Source organism: Sapajus apella, unplaced genomic scaffold, assembly GCF_009761245.1.
Source record: "Sapajus apella isolate SASKATOON/1434 unplaced genomic scaffold, GSC_monkey_1.0 scaffold46, whole genome shotgun sequence".
Lineage (NCBI taxonomy): Eukaryota > Metazoa > Chordata > Mammalia > Primates > Cebidae > Sapajus > Sapajus apella.
The window spans coordinates 18,218,701-18,240,333 of record NW_022436986.1 but is presented as its reverse complement, the minus strand read 5'-3'; the positions used below and the strand labels follow the sequence as shown (position 1 = coordinate 18,240,333).

The following is a 21,633-nucleotide window of genomic DNA, read 5'->3' as shown; positions in this document are numbered from 1 at the left end:
AAAGATAAGAATTGTAGGACTTGAAGTCAGGGCTTACAACCAGTGATGTGTTGGTTTCCCATTGCAGAGATCAACTGTGGCAACCCTCCAGAAATGCGGCATGCCATCTTGGTAGAAAATCACAGCTCCAGGCTGGGTGGTGTGGCTCACTACATCTGTCAGGAGGGCTTTGAGAGCCCTGGAGGAAAGATCACTTCTGTTTGCACAGAGAAAGGCACCTGGAGAGAAAGCACTTTAACATGCACAGGTACAGATTCTGTTCTTCTGGGCCTCTGCTACCCAGGAACAAAACAGCCAGCGGAAGCTGAGGGCCTAAAACGATCTGATTGCTGCTTCCCTCTATGTACTGTGCCCAACTCTGCTATTTACCTAGTTGTACACCTGGCTTTAGATTTGTCAGCTAAATCCTGAAGATTTAGAGGGTGGATTGGGAAAATAAGTTGGATGGAAAATATTATGCATCCATCTCTTGAGACTTACCTTAAATCGCTGCAATTCCTGTCTCCTCTGCTTGGCTGGCTGAGAAATTTTTCTCCATGAACAATTTCCTCAGAGGGGCATACTCCTAACTTAACACCTATTGACCACTTTTCAGAGAAAAGATGGTATGACAAAAAATCATTTTTTGATGTTTATTAATTGTGTTAACACACATAAAACATAAAATGTATCATCTAATATAGTTTTATTTTATTTTATTTTATTTTGAGATGGAGTCTTGTTCTGTCACCCAGGCTGGGGTGCACTGGTACAATCTCAGCTCACTAGAACTTCTGCCTCCTGGGTTCAAGTGATTCCCCTGCCTCAGCCTCCCGAGTAGCTGGGATTACAGGTGTCCGCCAACATACCCAGTTAATTTTTGTATTTTGAGTAGAGATGGGTTTCACTATGTTGCACAGGCTGGTCTCGAACTCCTGGCCTCAAGTGATCTGCCTGCCTAGGCCCAAAGTGCTGGGATTACAGGTGTGAGCCACTGACCCTGGCTTACCATCTAATATAGTTTGGGTGTTTGTCTCCTCCATATCTCATGCTGAAATGTGGTCTCCAATGTTGGAGGTGGGGCCTGGCGGGAAGTGTTTGGGTCATGGGGGTGGATCACTCAGGAATGGCTTTGTGTCCTCCCCTTGGTGATGAGTTCTTGCTCTTAGTTCACATGACAGCTGGTTGTTAAAAGGAGCCTGGCACCTCCTTCTCTCTCTCTCTCTCTCGCTCCCTCTCCTGCCATGTGACATGCTTGCTCCCTCTTCGCCTTCTGCCACTTCGTCAACTTCCCAAGGCCCTCACCAGAAGCGGATGTTGGTACCATGCTTCCTGCAGAACCATTAGCCAGATAAACATATTTTCTTTATAAATTACCCAGTCTCAGGTATTCCTTTATAGCAACATGAAACTGATTACTATACCATCTTACTTATTTCTAAGTATGCTATGTATACTGTAGTATATATGTTTATGTATACTCATGTTGTTGCACAACCAATCGCCAGAACTTTTTTATCTTGCAAAACTGAAACTTTATACCCATTAAACAGCAACTCCCCATTCGCCCCTCCCCACAGCCCCTGGAACATCACCATTCTACTTTCTGTCTCTTGTGAATTTGACTGCTGTAGGTATCTCATGTGGTACTTGTCCATTTGAGACTGGCTTATTTCACTAAACATAATGTCTTTAAGATTTATCCATGTTTTAACCTGCATCAGCATTTCCTTTCTTCTTAAGACTGAATAATAGTCCATTGTATGAGTATCCCACGTTTTGTTTATCCATTCATCTATTGATGGACACTCAGGTATGTTCCATTTTTTGGCTATTATGAATAATACTGCTACGAGATGTATGTACAAATATCTCTTTGAGACCCCAAATATCTCTTTGAGATCTCTTTCAATTCTTTTGGGTATATATCCAGAATTGGAATTGCTGCAGAAGGGAGTTTTGTGGCCAGGCACAGTGGCTTATGCATGTAATCTCTGCACTTTGGGAGGCTGAGGCACGTGGATCACTTGAGGTCAGAGGTTTGAGACCAGCCTAGCCAACATGCTGAAACCCCATCTCTACTAATAATACAAAAATTAGCTGGGTGCATTTGCTTACACCTGTAATCCCAGCACTTTGGGAGGCCAAGGCAGGAAGACTGCTTGAGCCCAGGAGTTCAAGACCAGCCTAGGTGACATAGTGAGACCCCATCTCTACAAAAAATTAAAAATTTGTCAGGTGTGGTAGTGCACACCTGTAGTCCCAGCTACTCGGGTGGCTGAGGCAGGAGAATCACTGGAACCCAAGAGACAGTGGTGAGCCAAGATCATGCCCCTGCACGCCAGCCTGGGCAACAGAGTGAGACTCTGTCTCAATAAAAAAAAGGAGTTTTAAGACTTCAGTTCATATTCTAGCAATACCATATATTAGCTGTGTGTCATTAGGCAAGGCTTTCAGAGCCTAGGTTTCCTCATCTATAAAAGGGGGAATTAAAGTCTGTCTTTCTTACCTCAAAGAATGTTGAGAAGGCATCAAATGAGATCATCTCTGGGTACATTTTAGAAAGCTGAAAGCACCATGAACATGTCAGTCTTTTTCCTCAAGTTGTTAGCCTCACGTGAGGACCTTCTTATGAATCAGAAGTGTGCACTTCTACATGATTCATTTCACACCTCTGCCTCCGAGGGACAAGGTGAGAAAAGGCAGTGATTCTTACCATTTGTGATAGTTGATCAGAAGGTGTGACAAATGGTTGTCACATAGTCCCTGGGAATATATTTCTGGCTACTGACTTGCTTGGCTCTGAAGACAGGTCTCTGAAGAGTGAAATCTCCAGGAACTTTGATTTGGGTCTCCGGTTTGACTAGCAGCAGAATTGTGGTAGAACATCTCAGGTCTTGCCCATCAACATTTTCCATCGGAAAGTCTAGCTAGAGCAAATAAAACATGTAGGCCCCTGGGGATTATTTCCACATAGAGTAATGTTTCATAACTATGTTGGGGGTGGGAATTTGAGGAACTCTGTCCATTCATTCAGTAGAAATCTATTTAGCAGGCACTATATGTCAGGTACTTTGTTGGCATGACCCTCTTGGAATCCGCAGTGCAACAGGGGAAACAGCCTTTTCCCCAAAGATATGCACATACACATGCACATATAGTGTTTTACGAGTAAATTCAAGGTGTTTCTGGACCCCTGAAATCTTTGAGTAAAGCATTCTTGGCATAGACGGAAAGCTCAGCTCTGATGTTGAGGCCCTGTGTATGCCACACAATTCCTACATTTGCTTATCTCTATCACAAATTCAAGAGGATGTAGGCCAGAGACTGCAATCAGAAAAACAAAGATGGATAGACCTGGATGAGAACCCAGAGATATAATGCAGCCTTCTCTTAGAGAGGTCTCATCGACTTGCTCAGCCTGCACAGAGGAGCAAGGAGAAACGTGTAACTGACACCAAAGACTCCAGCGTTCCAGTCTTAATGATTGGAGAAATTGAGAAGAGCTAATGCCACACTGGACTAGACTGATGGTCACTCCAACCTATCATTGCATTTGCAATAGCACCTCCAAGAATTATTTGAAGGAAGGGAGGTAGCCGCCTCCTGGAATGCTGAATTCAACATTTAGGGAAGCATTCCTGACACAGAGCCACCACTGGAGTCACTTGGTAAGAGCTGAGTATAGCTTCTGACCCTCAGCCATTTGCTTCATTGCTCAAGCTACTCTGCCTCCATCATTCAGAATTCAATGGGGGTATAAGAATTAGTCACCACAGGAAAAACCAGTGGATCTGCATGGGGCATAGTAAGCTATTAATTAGCTGATGCTTGTAGAGCACTTTGAAGAACAAACATGTTATGTAACTGCTAATTATAATTACTATCCTCAGCCTGCTACCTTCCACAAAGTCTGTGGCTCCAGCTGCAGCTGTTTCCATGGGTTTATGTGAGCTTTGATTTAAGGAAAGAAAAGGCATTCTCCCTGAAAGCTGTGATCTTTCTGTGAGGAGGCCTTTATGCCCTCAATCAGGATTGGCAGCTAAATTCAATTTCTGAAGATAAAGGGGGTGATTTACATGCTGATTAATTCATGGTGCAGTGCAGATGATCTCTGGATGGGTAGGTAGGAGAGGCTTCTGGAAATGTAGTGAGAGCTGCTGATTACCATGGCTCTTGCTCAGTTACCCCTCTTCTTTTTTTCTTTTCCCCGTTTTTCACTTTTTACCCATTTCTTCACTCCCCTCATCCCAACTGTCTCTGTGTATTTTTGTTGTTGTTTTGGAGATGGAGTCTCACTCCGTTACCCAGGTTGAAGTGCAGTGATCACAGCTCACCACTGCCTCAAACTCCTGGGCTCCAGCGACCCTCCTGCCTCAGCCTCCCAAGCAGTTGGGACTACAGGCATGAGGAACCATGCCTGGCTAAATTTTTTAAAAAATTATTTGTAGAGACGGGGGTCTTACTATGTTGCCCGGGCTGTTCCCAAACTGCTGGCCTCAAGCAATTCTCCTGCCTTTGTGTATTTTACATTTCCCTTTCTCAATGTTCACTTTTGGCTTCCGCTGTCATCTTTTTCTACTTTTCTGTTTCTCTCTGAATGCCTTCTACCTCCGTCCTCTTTTCACCCTTTATCTTCCTGTACCTATATGTTTAGTTCCAAACTGAGTGGAATATTTATTTTCACTCTACCTGGGTTGTTTTTAGTTACCTTTAAAAGTATTTTTGAAGCCACTAGTCTATTGGATTAATAGTACAGATCCGTATTTTAATGGGGTGTGAGCTCTATCAAGATGATGGGACCCCACCCCCCACCCCACATACACACCCAAGGCCAGTTTGGACTGGAAACTCCAGACAGCTGGGAATTAGGCAACCACTTCAGTGTCTGGAAAAACCCCAGGTGGAAGCTTGATGTTAATGAGTCGGTTTACCTCAAGATCAAAGAGACTGATTCATTCTTGATAAGACTTTCCCTGGCTCCATTCTGCACAGGCCATTTGGCTTTTCATGTTTAGAATCTGAGTTAATGATTATAAGGCTGAGAATCACTCACTCCGCACTCTCGGAAGGGTAGCGTCTCTGCTGGAACAGAGGCTGTTTATCTGTAGGATCCTTTCTGTGCCCCTAAACTGCTCCAGGCACTGCTCTGATGCCTCCAGGACTCCTGTTAGCCTCTGCCCCTTCTGTTTGGCTGCTGACCTTCTTCTCCAGCCCACTGAGTGCTCACTTGCAGCCGCACACATTTCAGATGGAACAGAAAGGTCAGCCGGAATAAATGGACACATTTACATAAATAGCCACATGGCCGGATGCACTGGAATATGTGAATGAGATTTGGACCGTCAAGCATTATAGCTACTGCTGGCTGAGCATGAACTTACACACCCAGGGCCCAGCTAGGGGCCTTAATGCTCTATTTCATTTCATCCTCCTAAAAGCCTTGTGAAGTAAGCTTTGGTATTTTCATTTCCTAGGTGAGTAATCTGGGACTCATAAAGGTTAAGTGACTTTCACATGGTCAATAATGAGCAAATGGTGGAGTCAGCATTTGAACAGAGGCCTGTAAGCCCAGAAAGCCCACATTCTCTCTCCTACGTCAGTGTCTTCTAAGCTTGAATCATTTGTATACCACCCTGACACAATGTTTGCCATAATAAAAGTTTTATTTACTTAGAATGTTTCCTTAAACATAAATTTATAATTCAAATTTATTAAGGACAATATATGTGATCTCATGAATTTGATGAAGTAGGTATATTTTTCTGCTATGCACAAAAACCAATAAATAACAAACAGATAAAAATGTTTTTCTGGTCGAGCATGGTGGCTCACGCTTGTAATTGCAGCACTTTGGGAGGCCAAGGTGGGTGGATCACCTGAGGTCAGGAGTTCGAGACTAGCCTGGCCAACATAGTGAAATCCCGTCTCTACTAAGAATACAAAAATTAGCTGGGTGTAGTGGCATGCGCCTGTAGTCCCAGCTCCTTGGGAGGCAGAGGTTGCAGTGAGCCGAGAACATGCCACTGTACTCCATCCTGGGTGACAGAGTGAGACTCCATCTCCAAAAAAAAAAAAAAAAAAAATTTGTGTGCCACCAAAAATCATCCTAAAGTATGTAATGTATTTTACGCTAATGTACTCTAAGCCATGCTACTTCTACTTATTTTATGTGACTCTAAGACTTCAAAGAAAGAAAAGAAACACATTAAAACTTTTCTAGCCAAACATACATTTATTCAAGTAGTCACCATGGGAAGCCATACCCTGATTTCTGCGGTGCTGCCGTTATCATCATGTTTGCCTGTTTGAGAATGGCCTTTGGAGGTAATTTATGAGCCGTATTAGAAGATCAGTTACATTCCTTTTGAAATCAGATGCTGTTTTGACTAGAAATGATACTGAGCTTGCTTGACCATCTGTTTGGGTTACCTGGATTTATTCTGTATGACCCTTTGCTGCTTCCAAAAACAAAGAAAAAGGATATAAAATTGTAAACCAAGGGAGTACACTAGACCAGCCCCTGTCCTTGCACAGTGGGACTTTTGAAAGAGTAGTCTGGGCTCACTGTCTTGTTCCCTCCCCTCCTCTGCGCTTCTCAGCCTACTAGGGGAAAACCAGGCATGTAAAACCCCAACCTCACTGTAGCATCTCACCAAGGTCACTATCACCACCTCACTGCCAAATTCATGTTCCAGTTTCAGCTCTCATTCTTAACCTTTCCACAACATTTAGCACTGCTGATCGTTTATCCATCCATTCAACAAGTCAACCAAATAATACATATTTTTAATATCCATATTTAAGGAACTGTACCAGGGCCTGAGGATAGAGAAACATGGTCTTTGCCGTCGTAAAGTTACATTCAGAAGAGGTAATCGTTATATAATTACTTACATATTTAGTTACGAATGTGATAAGTACCACATACAGAAATACTAGATGCTAACAAAATACAAAATACATAACATTATATCTATCTATATCTATGTATATATACATAACATAATATATAGGTATGTGTGTACACACACACACACACACACACACACACAGAGTAAAGCAAAACAAAGGCACTTGCTTTATCACCCACTGAGACTTTCTTTCCCCAAATCCAATGAGAGTTCAGCTGGAGCCTGTGGGGGCCTCCTTCTTTTAAGCCAGAGAGTTCTCTATATTCTATAGCTGGACAGGCCAAGGGCCTGCTCTTCCCACTTCTACCCAAAGTCAGACCTCAGATCTAATCCTGATGTTGTGGGCACTCCATCATGGAAGAAGGGCCGTGTGAGAGGAGAGAGGGAGATGGAACTTGCCCCCGCTGCCTTGACCAGCTCCAGGCCCTTCTTGGCTAGGGGATGAGAAGGCTGTGGGGGTTTAATGGAAAGGAAGACTAATTTTCTCTAAATTTTTAATTTTATTTTATTTTTCAGGGACAGAGTCTTGTTGTCATCTTTGAGATGCCATTTACAGTTGTGTCACACAGGTTGGAGTGCAGTGGCATGATCTCGGCTCACTGCAACCTCCGCCTCCCAGGTTCAAGAGATTCTCCTGCCTCAGTCACCGAAGTAGCTGGGATTATAGGTGTTCACCACCACACCTGGCTAATTTCTATATTTTTAGTAGAGACATATTTTCACCATGTTGGCTAGGCTGATCTTGAACTTCTGGCCTCAAGTAATCCACTGGCCTTGGCCTCTCAAAGTGCTGAGATTATAGGTGTGAGCCACTGTGCCTGGTCTTGGAAGGCTAATAATTTTCAAGGAAGAGACACTCTTTCAAGTCCTCCCTTTTCTTCATTCCTAGACATCAGTCATTCTACCAGCCTCCTGACTCTCTTCTGCATTGCCTTTCTCCTCTGGTTCTCCGCCCCCCCCACCGCCCCCGCCATGTTTCAGTGTTTTCCAGTGTTCTGCCATTGGGCTCCTGACTGTCTCTGTGCTACCTGCATATCTCACCTGCACCCATACCGTCAACTACTGTTCATATATCCACAACTTTCAAGACAACTTTTTCCCTAGATAGTCAGCAGATAACATCGTCACAGCCGAGTACCTGGTGTGGCAGGATACTTGGCTTTTGATAGCCATTGAGTTAGTGGTGAGCAGGGAATGGAAGAGCCCAGGATAGCTCCAAAGAGGACTTCCAGAAATGTTTTCAGGTATCAGTACTATTGGAATTAGGGCATATAGTCTCCATTTAAAGGGCAGCATTCATGTAAGTGTTTAATATCTGATTCATTTTTAAAGAAGTCTTTCCAACTAATTTGTAGGCACCTGGAGGGAAAAGCAATGAAACTTTGTTAAACTGCTCCCTGAGATGAAATATCTGACACCCCTATAATTGGATCTGGGTCCCATCTGTGCAGAGAGCATGGCACAGGCTGGAGGCAGATGGCATCTTTGAGATGCCATTTACAGTTGTCATAGTGAATGAGCAAGAAGAAAGGACAAGAAAGAAAACTCCTTTCTAATCTCTGCTTGGATAACAAAGGAAGTGAGAGTAAAAAAGAAATTTGCCTTGCTGGCAACTCAGAGAGAAGATGAGGGCTGGGCTGGTGCCTTTTCTTTTTGGACCGGGTAGTGAGTTAGCATCAAAGGGACATGTGAGTGAGCAGAGATGCCATGAGTTCTGGGGCTTTGAAGGGCAGCAAAGAGGGTAGAGGCCAGAAATATCTGGGGCTTGTTCAGGCTGATAAAAGACTGGGGCCAACATCATCTTTATGCTACCCACCGGGGTGAACTGATAAAGTCATTGTGTCTCTTAGGTACCCATGCCCACAATTGGAGTATTTCTCTTTTTTTTCTTTTCTTTGTTTCTTTTTTCCAATGGAGTCTCCCTCTGTCACCTAGACTGCAGTGCAGTGGCCCAATCTTGGCTCACTGCAACCTCTGCCTCCTAGGGTCAAGCAATTCTAGTGCCTCAGCCTCCCAAGTAGCTGGAATTACAGGTGTGTACCACCACGCCTGGCTAATTTTTTGTATTTTTGGTAGAGACAGGGTTTCACCATGTTGCCCAGGCTGGCCTCAAACTCCTGACCTCAAGTGATCTGCCCGTCTCAGCCATCCAAAGTGCTAGGATTACAGGTGTGAGCCACCACACTTGCCTAGGCCACAATTGGAGTATTTCTTTGATTTCGAATCAGCTGTGTTCTGGGGAGAAACACTGATATGGAGAACCAGGAATGCTGCAGACAGCTGTATGTGGCCTTTCTGGTATGTCGGCAAGAGTTTGCCTATTTTCCTCTCTCTGCCTCCATTGATTTTCACTTGCTAATAGATGACCTGGGCTGACCCAAGACCAGGTCATGTGGGACACCGAATCTAGGCATTGCTGCTGAAGGGATGATTTACTAAAGAATAAACACTTCTTTTGGCAAAGAGATCAGTAGATCTGGGTCAATCCAAAGCTAGCAGTGGTTCTGAGTACAGGAGAAGAGGGTTGACCCTACAGGTATCTAAGCTGCAGGCTTCCTTTCACACTTGGAGACTACGAAGTGAGATTAACTAGAAGGGAGAAACAGGAGCTGAGTTGTGGAGAGTCATTTTCTGACATGGAGAATTAACTTTCTCACTCTTCTTAGATAGGAGCCTGTCGTTGGGTTTCCCAGAAAGCAGAACCTGAGGCAGAGGGCTTATATTTATTATGCAGTAGACCATCAAACCCTAGGCATCAGGAGGCGGAACCAAAGGCAGTAAAGCCAGGGAAGGAGAGCCCGTGTAGGATGCCTGATTGTACCGGTCTCCACGGAGGGCGGGTATTACCCCATCTGTGTGACAGTGTCCTTAGATGCTGAAGAAACTAAGTCTTTGTTGGACAGCCCTTCACAGGAAAGAAGGGAGGAAGGATTTATCTACCAGTTCCTGTCCCTATGGGATTTTAACTCCCCTGCACGTCCAGATGGCATGTGCTGGGGTGTGGGTGCCACAGCAGGGAAGCCCCAGAATAGGAGACAAGACCTGTTCATGTTGTCAAAACCCATGCAGGGATCAGACAAGGAGCAGGGGAAGATGAGAGAGGCTGATGAGTTCTTAAGAGGTGTCTGCCTCAATGGGAAAGCATGAACTGGGGTTGCAGAATATCCCTGCTTGGTGACATGACTGCAGTCGTGAGCCACCGTGCCCTGCCTGTTTGTTTTTGATGTTATTGTAAATGAAATTGTTTTCTTAATTTCATCTTTGGACTGCTCGTTGCTAGTGTATAGAGACACAATAGATTTTTATGCCAGGTGCAGTGGTGCATGCCTGTCGTCCCAGCTACTAGGGAGGCTGAGGCTAGAGGATTGCCTGAGTCCAGGAGTTCTGGGATGTAGTGCGCTATGCCAATCGGGTGTCCGCACTAAGTTTGGCATCAATATAGTGACCTCCCAGGAGTAGGGGACCACCAGGTTGCCTAAGGAGGGGTGAACCGGCCCAGGTCGGAAACAGAGCAGGTCAAAACTCCTGTGCCGATCAGTAGTGGGATTGCGCCTGTGAATAGCCACTGCACTCCAGCCTGGGCAACATAGCAAGATCCTGTCTCTAAAAAAAAAAAAGAAACAATAGATTTTTGTACATTGATCTTGTATCCTGCAACCTTGCTGAACTCCTTTCTCAGCTCTAATAGTTTTTTTGGTGTGGATTCTTTAGGGTTTTCTATATATAAGATCATATAATTTACAAGTAGAGATAGTTTTACTTGTCTGTAGGGAGTTTTATTTTGTTATTTTGAGACGGAGTTTTGCTCTGTCGCCTAGGCTGGAGTGCTGTGATACAATCTTGGCTCACTGCAACCTCTGCCTTCTGAGTTCAAGCGATTCTCCTGCCTCTCAGCCTCTTAAGTAGTTAGGATTACAGGCACGTGCCACCATACCCCGCTAAGTTTTGTATTTTTAATACAGATGGGGCTTTGCCATGTTGGCCATGCTGGTCTCAAACTTCTGAGCTCAGGTGATCTGCCCACCTTGGTCTCCCAAGGTGCTGGGATTACAGGTATGAGCCACTGCGCTTGGCTGGGAATTTGATTTTAAAGAAATAAAAAATTAGATCCCCTTCCACTCTTCCTGTCTGAACAACCACTTGAGGATTGACTGAGACTGTTGGAAACTATGTTACCTCGGGGAACCGAGGCCTTCATATGGTTTCCCACATTGCTATATTACCTGGAATATATGCAGAATATTTAAAAGAAGAACAACCCAAAGAAATCAGTGGCTTCCTGATAGACCAGGATTAAATAGCTTCAGTTAAAGGAGTCCCAGAATTACCTAGGAACCTTGTGGAGAAGTTCTTCAGTTTGCCCCAACCTGCTTCTGAGGCTTGATCCTGTGTAGTGAGACATGACATTTTCCCCCTTGGGATAGCAGTGACTTGAAGAAGAGTGCCACACCACCCTGCTGGGATGAGAAAGGTGGAAGCAGGTCTTACCTGTGTAGTTGCAGAGAGGGGCTCACTCAGGACCCAGCCCTGGGCCTTGTTCGATCCTACCCGAGTGGGATGCCAGTGGCATCCAGTGGCCTGTCAGGTGAATCACAGGTTGGAATTCTGATCTGTACCCAAGCAGGAATCTTTCCCTTCCCTCTAAATCAGGTAATGGGCCACGCTCATTCATGATGAAGAGAAGCTGGGTGATTGGCTTGGAAGAGGTTGCATTGCCTAACTCAGTGTCTGCCTCTGAGGATGAATGGTGACCTGCAGAGATACCAGCTGTGCAGATAGACTAATCTCCTTTAGAATTTTCCCCAAGCCCATTGGTGCATTTTGTGAGTCGACTGCCTTTTTCTCTTTTAGAAATTCTGACAAAAATTAATGATGTATCAGTGTTTAATGATACCTGTGTGAGATGGCAAATGAACTCAGAAAGAATAAACTCCAAGATTGTATATGTGGTAAGTAGTGATCTACTTTTTCCTTCTAGGATAGACACTGTCACCCCTGGGAATATGAGTCAGAGGGACTTAATTCCATGACAGCTTCTCAATCTAATTGGTTTTTTTTCTTTTTTTCTTTTTGAGACAGAGTCTCACTTTACAGTGCAGTGCTGTGATCTTGGCTCACTGCAACCTCAGCCTCCTGGATTCAAGCAATTCTCCTGCATTAGCCTCCTGAGTAGCTGGGATTACAGGTGCACGCCACCATGCTTGGCTAATTTTTTTGTATTTTCAGTAGAGACAGGGTTTCACCATGTTGGCCAGGCTGGTCTTGAACTTCTGACCTCAGGTGATCCGCCTACCTCAGCCTCCCAAAGTGCTGGGATTACAGGCATGAGCCACCGTGCCTGGCCTCAATCTAATTGCTTTCTAATGCCACTGTCATTTAAAAAGAATGGACAGGATTTTCAAGGATAACTGGATGATTTCGTTATTTTACATTTAGCATATGTGTCATTCGGCAGGGTGCATTGTGGGGGATGCGTTTATATTTGGCATCCTCATGATTGCTTGTTTTCAAGCACTTGTATTTCACTCCCCCAGAGCAAGCCTGGGAATGTCTGCTGACTTGGTGACAGAGTGCAGCCGGTGGTCCTCAGGTTGCAATCGCCTCTATTTGATCATTTGTGTGCAGGAGAGAGCACTTCCTAGGGAGATTCCTCATTTATGTCTTTTTTAGGGTTTTAGTAATCACTGGGCGAATCAGAGTTTATCAGCAGATACCTGGTAGCAGAGGTTTATTTATCAGCAGATACCTGGTAGCAGAGGTTTACCTTATGAATGCTCCCTGGCTGAGCAGCGCAGTATAAAATGGAATAGTAGAAGGGGCTCCAGCACCACAAATTCTGGATTGTTTTGACTGGAGTCACAGTGGGTTCTCTTGTCTTTTCCTCTTAAAGATATCCGTAAAAGGACAACGGTTGGACGCTATAGAATCAGTTCATGAGGAGACAGTCAAGTTGACCACAGACAGCAGGACCCCAGAAGTGTGCCTCGCCTTGTATCCAGGCACCAACTACACCGTGCACATCTCCATAGCACCTCCCAGGCGCTCTGTGCCAGCCGTCATTGGTTTCCAGACAGCTGGTAGGTGGAGGTGAAGTCTCATTTCCATTTCCTTGTAGAAAATGCTAAGCACAGGATGTAGGAAGCATGCTGCAGAATCAGCTGGGCTTGAGAGCTCCTATTTGCTTTCTGAGATTTATAATCAGATGTAGTTGCTCCAGTGGCAGAACCACAGCTGGTCGAGAGATCCCCATCCTCTTGGTTCCAGGCTGAATGGGCTCTGGGGTGTTTTTTTTTTCAGCTGAGCCCTCCAGAAGAGGTGGAAGGTAATAAAAAGGCATTTAAAAAGAAAACATTAGGTGATGATCAGTCCATTCTCAAATATCCAAGGCAACAGAGGGTAACCATGTGGCTTATCTTTGGTAGTAAACTCAAAAGTCATTTTTGGCCAGGTGTGGTGGCTCATTCCTATAATTGCAGCGCTTTGGGAGGCTGAAGTAGGTGGATCACTTGAGGTCAGGAGTTCCAGACCAGCCTGGCCAGATGGCAAAACCCTGTCTCTGTTAAAAATAGAAAACCTTAGCCGGGCATGGTGATATACACCTGTAGTCCCAACAACTTGGGAGGTTGAGGCAAAAGAATCACTTGAACCCGGAGGGTGGAGGTTGCAGTGAGTGAGCCGAGATTGCACCACTGCACCACTCCCGCCTGGGCCACAGAGTAAGACTCTGTCTCAAAAAAAAAAAAAAAAAAAGAGTCACTTCTCACCCTTGCCTGTGAAAGTGGAGATGCCAGGAAAGCTGACCCACTAACTTTGAGGGGATCGAGTTGAGAGTACGGAAGTGGAAGCAGCGGTACTCCTAGGGTGCAGGTGTTAGCTGAAAAGCGGAGTGGAAGGAAGGAGCTTAAAGAAGTAGAAACAGAGCCGGGCGCGGTGGCTCACGCCTGTAATCCCAGCACTTTGGGAGGCCGAGGCGGGTGGATCACGAGGTCAAGAGATCGAGACCATCCTGGTCAACATAGTGAAACCCCGTCTCTACTAAAAATACAAAAAATTAGCTGGGCATGGTGGCTCGTGCCTGTAATCCCAGCTACTCAGGAGGCTGAGGCAGGAGAATTGCCTGAACCCAGGAGGCGGAGGTTGCTGTGAGCCGAGATCGCGCCATTGCACTCCAGCCTGGGTAACAAGAGCGAAACTCCGTCTCAAAAAAAAAAAAAAAAAAAAAAAGAAGTAGAAACAGCCCTCGTTGTATATAATTGTCACATGGGTTTTTTTTTTTTTTTTTTTTAAAAACATTGTGACAATTCCAGTAAGTTAAAAAAAAAAAACAACCCTCTGGTTATGGGGTATGAGGACTGACTAAATACCTTGTAGATAGGTGGGGTGCACTGGCTCATGCCTATAATCCTAGCACTTTGGGAGGCTGAGGAAGATTGCTTGAGGCTAGGAGTTTGAGGTCAACCTGGGCACAGGTTGTAGAGATGGGGTCTCAACACAGTGAGACCCCATTGCTACAACAAAAAAAAAAAGAAAGAAAGAAAATTTAGCCTGGTGTGGTGGTGCATGCCTATAGTCCCAGTTACTTGGGTGGCTGAGGCAAGAGGATCACTTTAACCCAGTAGTTCAAGGCTGCAGTGAACTATAATCGTGCCACTGCACTCCAACCTGGGTGACAGGGCAAGATCCTGTCTTAGAAAACAAACAAACAAACAAACAAACAAACAAAAACTCTGAAGACAAACTTGGAAATAATTGATGTCATTTATATATTTATTTTTTGAGACAGAGTCTCGCCCTGTCGCCCAGGCTGGAGTGCAATGGTGTGATCTGGGCTCACTGTAATCTCCGCTCACTGCAATCTCTGCTTCCCAGGTTCAAGCAATTCTCCTGCCTCAGCCTTCTGAGTAGCTGGGATTACAGGCACTCGCTACCAGGACCTGGCTAATTTTTGTATTTTTAGTAGAGACCGTGTATCACCATATTGGCCAGGTCTCAAACTCCTGACCTCAAGTGATCTGCCCACCTCAGCCTCCCAAAGTGCTGGGATTACAGGTGTGAACCACCACACCTGGTTGATGTCATTTATTATTTTGGGGGAGTTGAGGAAGTTCTTAATTAGCTGTTTGATATCCCACCTAAAATATACCTTAACCCGACTAGTTGGGAAATGACACATATTCCGCAGAAATAGTTGAAAAGTCTGCCAATCTTTTTTTTTTTGAGACAGAGTCTCTGCCACTCAGGCTGGAGTGCAGTGGTGTGATCTTGGCTTACTGCAACCTCTGCCTCCTGGGATTCAAGCGATTCTTCTGCCTCAGCCTCCTGAGTAGCTAGGATTACAGGCTCCCACCACCATGCCCAGCTAATTTTTGTATTTTTTAGTAGAGACGGGTTTCACTATGTTAGCCAGGCTGGTCTCGAACTCCTGACCTCAGGTGATCCGCCTGCCTTGGCCTCCCAAAGTGCTGGGATTACAGGCGTGAGACATCACACCCAGCCAAGTCTGCCAATCCTAAGAATATAAAACCAAGTATGAGATTATACAAATTAGATCTCTTGATATTTGTATATAAATAAAACAAAATTAATTCTTTATAAGTAAATAATAGGCAAAGATATTATAAAATTAATATGGAAACTAATCAGAGAAGTCTTACAAATTTATTAGTAAACTACTATAGGGAAATGTCTTTAAATGATAATCACTCACCTGTCACTGTTCAGTGAGGATGACCGGTTGCTGTTTGGTTTGGTTTTTATTAATATCCAATTACCTGCTCAAGGTCCTTTCCCTTGGAAAAAAACACGGTCTTTGGAGTCAGGCAGATCCAGTTTTACATCTTAACTCTATATTGAAGAGCTGGCTGATCATGGCTAAGTTTAGTCTCTGGACGAAAGGGAATTGGATTATATTTGCAAGTTAATCTAGAGAGAATTAGGATTTATATTGAGTCATCCTAACTGGGAGCAAGGTATGTTTCCACATTTACTCAGTGTCTACTCAAGTCTTCTGTTTATTTATGTACTGCCATAAAGATTTGTCGTCCTTTTCCTCCAGATCCTGCACCTTCTGTTGTCTGATTTCATTATCAGAGTTATGCTATTTTCTTAAAATGGATTGAGAAGTTTTCCATTTTTTTCCCTCTGGAATAATTTATATAACATTGGAATTATTCCCTTCCTTTAAAGTTGGACATTTGCTCAAAAGATCATTTAAGTTTCACCCCTTTAAGGAGATGATTCTTTGACAACTTTGCCAATTTCTTCCATGAGTTTGGGTGTGTTTATGTTTCTGACATTTTCTTGAGTCAATTTTTATAATTTATATATTTTTCTAAAAAATGTATATTTGGTTTATATGTTACACATATTGACAGAATGTCATATGGAATATTTGCTTACATCTCCTCTGGGGCTATAGGTTATATAATCCCAGGTGATTCTGACTCCTAATTTTGGTTCTCATTCTCTTTTTAGAGGTTGATTGGCTTGGGTTGTGAGTTTTATTACTAATTTTTTTCTCCCTGGGGTATGAACTATTGGGTTTTAAAATTGTATTTCTTTTCTCCTTTTGTTTTTATTTTTCCTTCTCCATGTTTCTCTCTCTCTCTCTCTCTCTCTCTCTCTTTTTCGAGACACCCAGCTCTGTCAGCCAGGCTGGAGTGCAGTGGTGCAATCACAGCTCGACCTCCTGGGCTCAAGTGATCCTCCCATCTCAGCCTCCCCAGTAGCTGGGACTACAGGCATGCACCACTATGCCTGGCAAATTTTTGTATTTTTTATAGAGACAGGGTTTCGCCATGTTGTCCAGGCTGGTCTCGAACATTTGGGCTCAATCGATCCACTTGCCTCAGCCTCCCCAAGTACTGGGATTATTGGTGTGAGTCACTGTGCACAGTCCATATTTCTGTTAAATTGGTTATATTGTTCTGTTTCTAAATTCTTGAGTTGAGTGCATAACAAAATTCAACTTATTTCCATTCTTTTCTGTTTGATAATAGAAGTCTTTAATGATTCTTTCTCCCTTCCAGTTTTGAGCTTTGGCAGAATTCTTTAGGCATTGATATATATTTCAACGAATGATATAATTGCTATTCTGATTTTATGGTTGATGAAATAATTATTTATGAGTGTTTTAATATGTGTTCTCTTTACGTTTACTTTCAAAGCATTATACAATTACTATTTTGATTTCTCCTTTGAATAATTAATTATAAGCATTTTATACAGTGGTAGATTTTTTTCTTTTTAACATTTATACTGTGTTGTTACTTTCTAGTTTTATTACATTTTGGCATGTTTTGGGGCATTCATTGACATTTTCTTGGGGCTTGCCATTTGGCCAACTTTGGTAATTTCAGTAGGTACTAGATAATAAGGCAGAGTATTTGCTTGTAAGGGGAGTAAGATCTATCATTAAGTCAACTTTATTAATAAGGTTATTCAGGACTTCTGGTTTTTGTTTATTTTCAATGTGGATTGTCATTTTCTGTTCCTCTTAGAGATTCCTATTAGTTTGTTTCACACATTTTGATATGATATTTATGTTCACGACTGATATCTTTATTATAGATTCTTTCACTAGTGACAAATGCCTTATTTTAGCCTATTTAATACCTTTGCCTTGAATTATATGTTGAAAGTAATATTTTTTCTTGATTTATTTGTGCTTGCATTAGCATGATATTCCTTTGTCTACTTTTTTTCCTTCTTGAAAGCTATCTAAATAATATTGCTATAAATGTACTCTAGGAGACAGCATGTATTGAGAACTTTCCTGGGAAAACTTTCATTTTTGAGTAGATAAGTCATCCAACTTACATCATTGTTATTTGTGATATATTTTCCTTTCTTCTGTTTATTTATTTGTTTGAGATGGAATCTCACTGTGTTACCCAGGCTAGAGTGCACTGGCCCAATCTTGGCTCACTGCAACCTTGGCCTCCCAGGTTCAAGCAATTCTTGTGCCTCAGCCTCCTACAGCTGGGATTACAGGCATGAGTCACCATGGCCCGCCCCCCCCTTTTTTTTTTTTTTTTGCCTTTGAGATACACTTTAGCTCTGTTGGCCAGACTGGAGTACATGGTGCAACTGTGGCTCACTGCAGCCTTGACCTTCCATGCTCAAGCAATCCTCCCACCTCAGCTCCTAAGTAGCTGGAACCACAGGTGTGCACCATCATTTAATTTTTTTATTTCTTAAATTTTTGTAAAGACTGTATTGCCCAGGCTGGTCTTGAACTCCTGGCCTCACGGGATCCTCCCACCTCGGCCTCCCAAAATGCTGGGATTACAGGTGTGAGCCTTTGTGCCTGGACTGTTTTTTCTCTTTTTTATGCTACTTTGCTCTGTCTTTTGTTTTCTTTTTCTTACACAGATTTTCTTTTCCAGTGAGTCAGATAGTACAGATTTTGTTTACTTTTCTGCAAGTGATCACATTTAAAAAAGACAAACTCTATTTGAGTGTGTATTTCTTTTTTTTTTTTGAGACGAAGTTTCACTCTTGTTGCCCAGGCTGGAGTGCAATGGTGCTGTCTTGGCTCACTGCAATCTCCACTTCTTGGGTTCAAGTGATTCTCTTGCCTCAGCCTCCTGAGTAGCTGGGATTATAGGCATGTGCCACCACGCCCAACTAATTTTGTATTTTTAGTAGAGATGGGGTTTCTCCATTTTGGCCAGGCTGGCCTAGAACTCCCAACCTCAGGTGATTCACCCGCCTCAGCCTTCCAAAGTGCTGGGATTACAGACATGAGCCACCACGCCCGGCTGAGTGTGTGTATTTCTTTTACAACCAGTGTTAAGACTGAAATATTGTTAACTTTTCCCTGAATGAGACAAGGAAGTTAGCATTCCTTTTATTTATAAAACTTCCTTTTATTTCTTTCCCTCTCTCTTCTCTTCTGTTATTGGTTTAGTATGGCATTATATTACCAGTTTCTTATTTTTAACATGTATTATCTCTTCAAAGAGCTCACTCTTATATTGATTTATAGAAACCTTGGTAGCGAGAATTTAACCTTCGGTATATATTTTAATAGTTTCAGTACTTATTGACAGTCCTTTTAAACCACTTTCTCTGTTTTTTCTCTATTTCTATTTATCTCTCTGTGTGGTGATTTGTCTACCCCACAGGGAGGGAATGGGATACTTCCTGAGTCCATGATGATCTGAGAATGTTTTTTTGTTGCCTTCATATGTGAAATAAGAGCTTGACTGAAGATAAAATTCTTAGGTCATAAACTTTTGTTCTTGCAATTCTAGAAGTATTTCATATTGATATTGAGAATTGAAAGCTTTGAAAGAAGAGTTAGAAGAAGATGTGACTTTCTTTTAAAAAAAAAAATCCTGGCCAGGTGTGGTGGCTTACGCCTGTAATCCCTGCACTTTTGGAGGCTGAGGTGGGTGGATCACCCAGACTAGGTCAACACGGCAAAACCCATCTCTACTAAAAATACAAAAATTAGCTAGGGGTGGTGTTATGTGCCTGTAGTTCCAGCTACTCAGGAGGCTGAGGCATGAGAATTGCTTGAACATGGGAAGCAGAGGCTGCAGTGAGCCAAGATAGCACCACTGCACTCCAACCTGGGTGACAGACTCCAGCTCAAATAAATAAATAAATAAATAAAAATTCTAGTGTAAGCAGTTTGGTTTTCAGCTTGCATATTATGAAGGCTTCCTTAGCCATAAAATTAAAACATTAATCATTTATTAATGTACCCAGCAAATGTTTATTGACCACCTATTATATGTCAGATTTTTTTAGGCACTGGGAATTTGATGGTGACACGGAAGTATCATCCTTCATGGAACCTCCGTCTGGGTAGTGGGCAGATACAAATGTTCATGTTTTGCACTAAGTTTTCCTAGTACCCTGTGAGTTGTTGTTGTTTTGAGACTGAGTCTGCTTTGTCATCCAGGCTGGAGTGCAGTGGTGTGATATTGGCTCATTGCAACCTTCGCCTCCTGGGCTCAAGTGATTCTTGTGCCTCAACCTCCCCAATAGGTGGGATTACAGGCATGTGTCACTATGCCCAGCTAATTTTTGTATTTTTAGCAGAGACGGGGTTTTGCCATGTTGGCCAGATGCGTTTCAAACTCCTGACTTCAAGTGATCTGCCTATCTTGGCTTCCCAAAGTGCTGGGATTATAGGTGTGAGCCACCACGCCAAGCCCCCTGTGAGTTTTTGGTCTTTAGAATTTGGTTTAACTAAATATTAAGAAAATTTTCTTTTATTACATCTCTGATTATTGCTTTTTTTTTTTTTTAAGTTTGTTTTTGTCTCTTCAAATACCCCTATGTGGACTTGCTTGTTTGTCCACACTGGTTTTCCACTTTCTCCTTCTTATTGTCCATGTCTTTTTCCTCTGCCTTCTTTGAATATATAACAAGTTTGTTCTCTATATGCACTTATACAAATATGCATTTTTGCATTTACATTTCCGATCTTTACCATTTCTTTTTTTTTTTTTTTTTGAGACGGAGTTTCACTTTTGTTACCCAGGCTGGAGTGCAATGGCGCAATCTCGGCTCACCGCAACCTCCGCCTCCTGGGTTCAGGCAATTCTCCTGCCTCAGCCTCCTGAGTAGCTGGGATTACAGGCACGGGCCACCATGCCCAGCTGATTTTTTGTATTTTTAGTAGAGACGGGGTTTCACCATGTTGACCAGGATGGTCTTGATCTCTTGACCTCGTGATCCACTCGCCTCGGCCTCCCAAAGTGCTGGGATTACAGGCTTGAGCCACCGCGCCCGGCTTTCTTTCTTTTTTTTTTAATTTTTTTTTTTTTTTTTTTTTTTTTTTGTAGAGATGGGCTTTCACCATGTTGGCCAGAATGGTCTCGATCTCTTGACTTCGTGATCTGCCCACCTTGGCCTCTCAAAGTGCTGGGATTACAGGCGTGAGCCACTGCGCCCAGCCGATCTTTACCATTTCTAATGCACTTTACATTTTGCTGCTGCACTTTCATTTCCTTTTCTTTGGGTTTCATCTAGTTCTCTTTTCATTTCTGCTTCTCTCCACCAGTTTCCTCTCTGCTGTCACATTCTCTTATTATCTAATCCTTTATCTCTTGTTTGAATCTATTTTAAGAATTTCTATTGAACCGTACAAAACAGATGCTGCCTAATTTTACCATTCTTTCACTCAATATTTTCTTTTTTATAAATACGCTCATTCTTTGCCTCCCAAGCACAGTCTTCCTCTCTTTTCCTCTCCTTCTTTGTAGAATCATTTAACAGGTTTTTTTTTTTCCCCTTCTGGATTATTTATCTTTAGAAGATAAAAGTTCTGTCTAGGTCTGGTATTTCCCTCATAATAAAATGGATGGCCTTCCCTTTGATCTTCCTTTTTATTAGATAATGTTAGTATGTTGATGTTAGATCTCAGCATGAAGGATTTACTGCTGGTTGGATGATCCAGTGTCCTTTGGGCAGCAGCTGTGAGAAAGCCCACCACCCTGTGCTTTATTTCTGAGCATTTTGCTATGATTGGGGAAGCTGTTGGCCTTGGGCCTGGCTTCGTTATGGGATTACAGCCTCCCAAGGCAGGAAAGAGGCAAGCCCCTTCTGTCAACCCAGGCTCTGTGCCAGATGGTACCTTCAGGTCCTGAGGCTTCTACTTTGAAGTCCTTTCCCATTACTAATCTACAGTGGGCTAAAAAAGGACTCTTATTATTATTAGCTGTAGCAATAGTAGTATATATACTATTTTTTAATATATATACTTGATTGCCTATCAGAATTG

General features: G+C 43.0%; 1 protein-coding gene across 8 annotated transcripts in view; it reads left to right on the top strand.

The window, feature by feature from the left end:
• The window catches only part of SUSD1 (sushi domain containing 1), a 140,193-nt gene that overhangs the window by 51,311 nt on the left and 67,249 nt on the right, over positions 1–21,633 (top strand). For 7 of the 8 annotated variants that reach the window (XM_032240348.1, XM_032240355.1, XM_032240351.1 and 4 more), the window contains 3 exons: positions 68–247; positions 11,745–11,842; positions 12,784–12,970. In XM_032240348.1, the coding sequence (XP_032096239.1) occupies positions 68–247; positions 11,745–11,842; positions 12,784–12,970 (465 nt within the window). The remainder of the gene's footprint in view (positions 1–67; positions 248–11,744; positions 11,843–12,783; positions 12,971–21,633) is intronic. The other variant, XM_032240352.1, reaches the window with a different exon arrangement.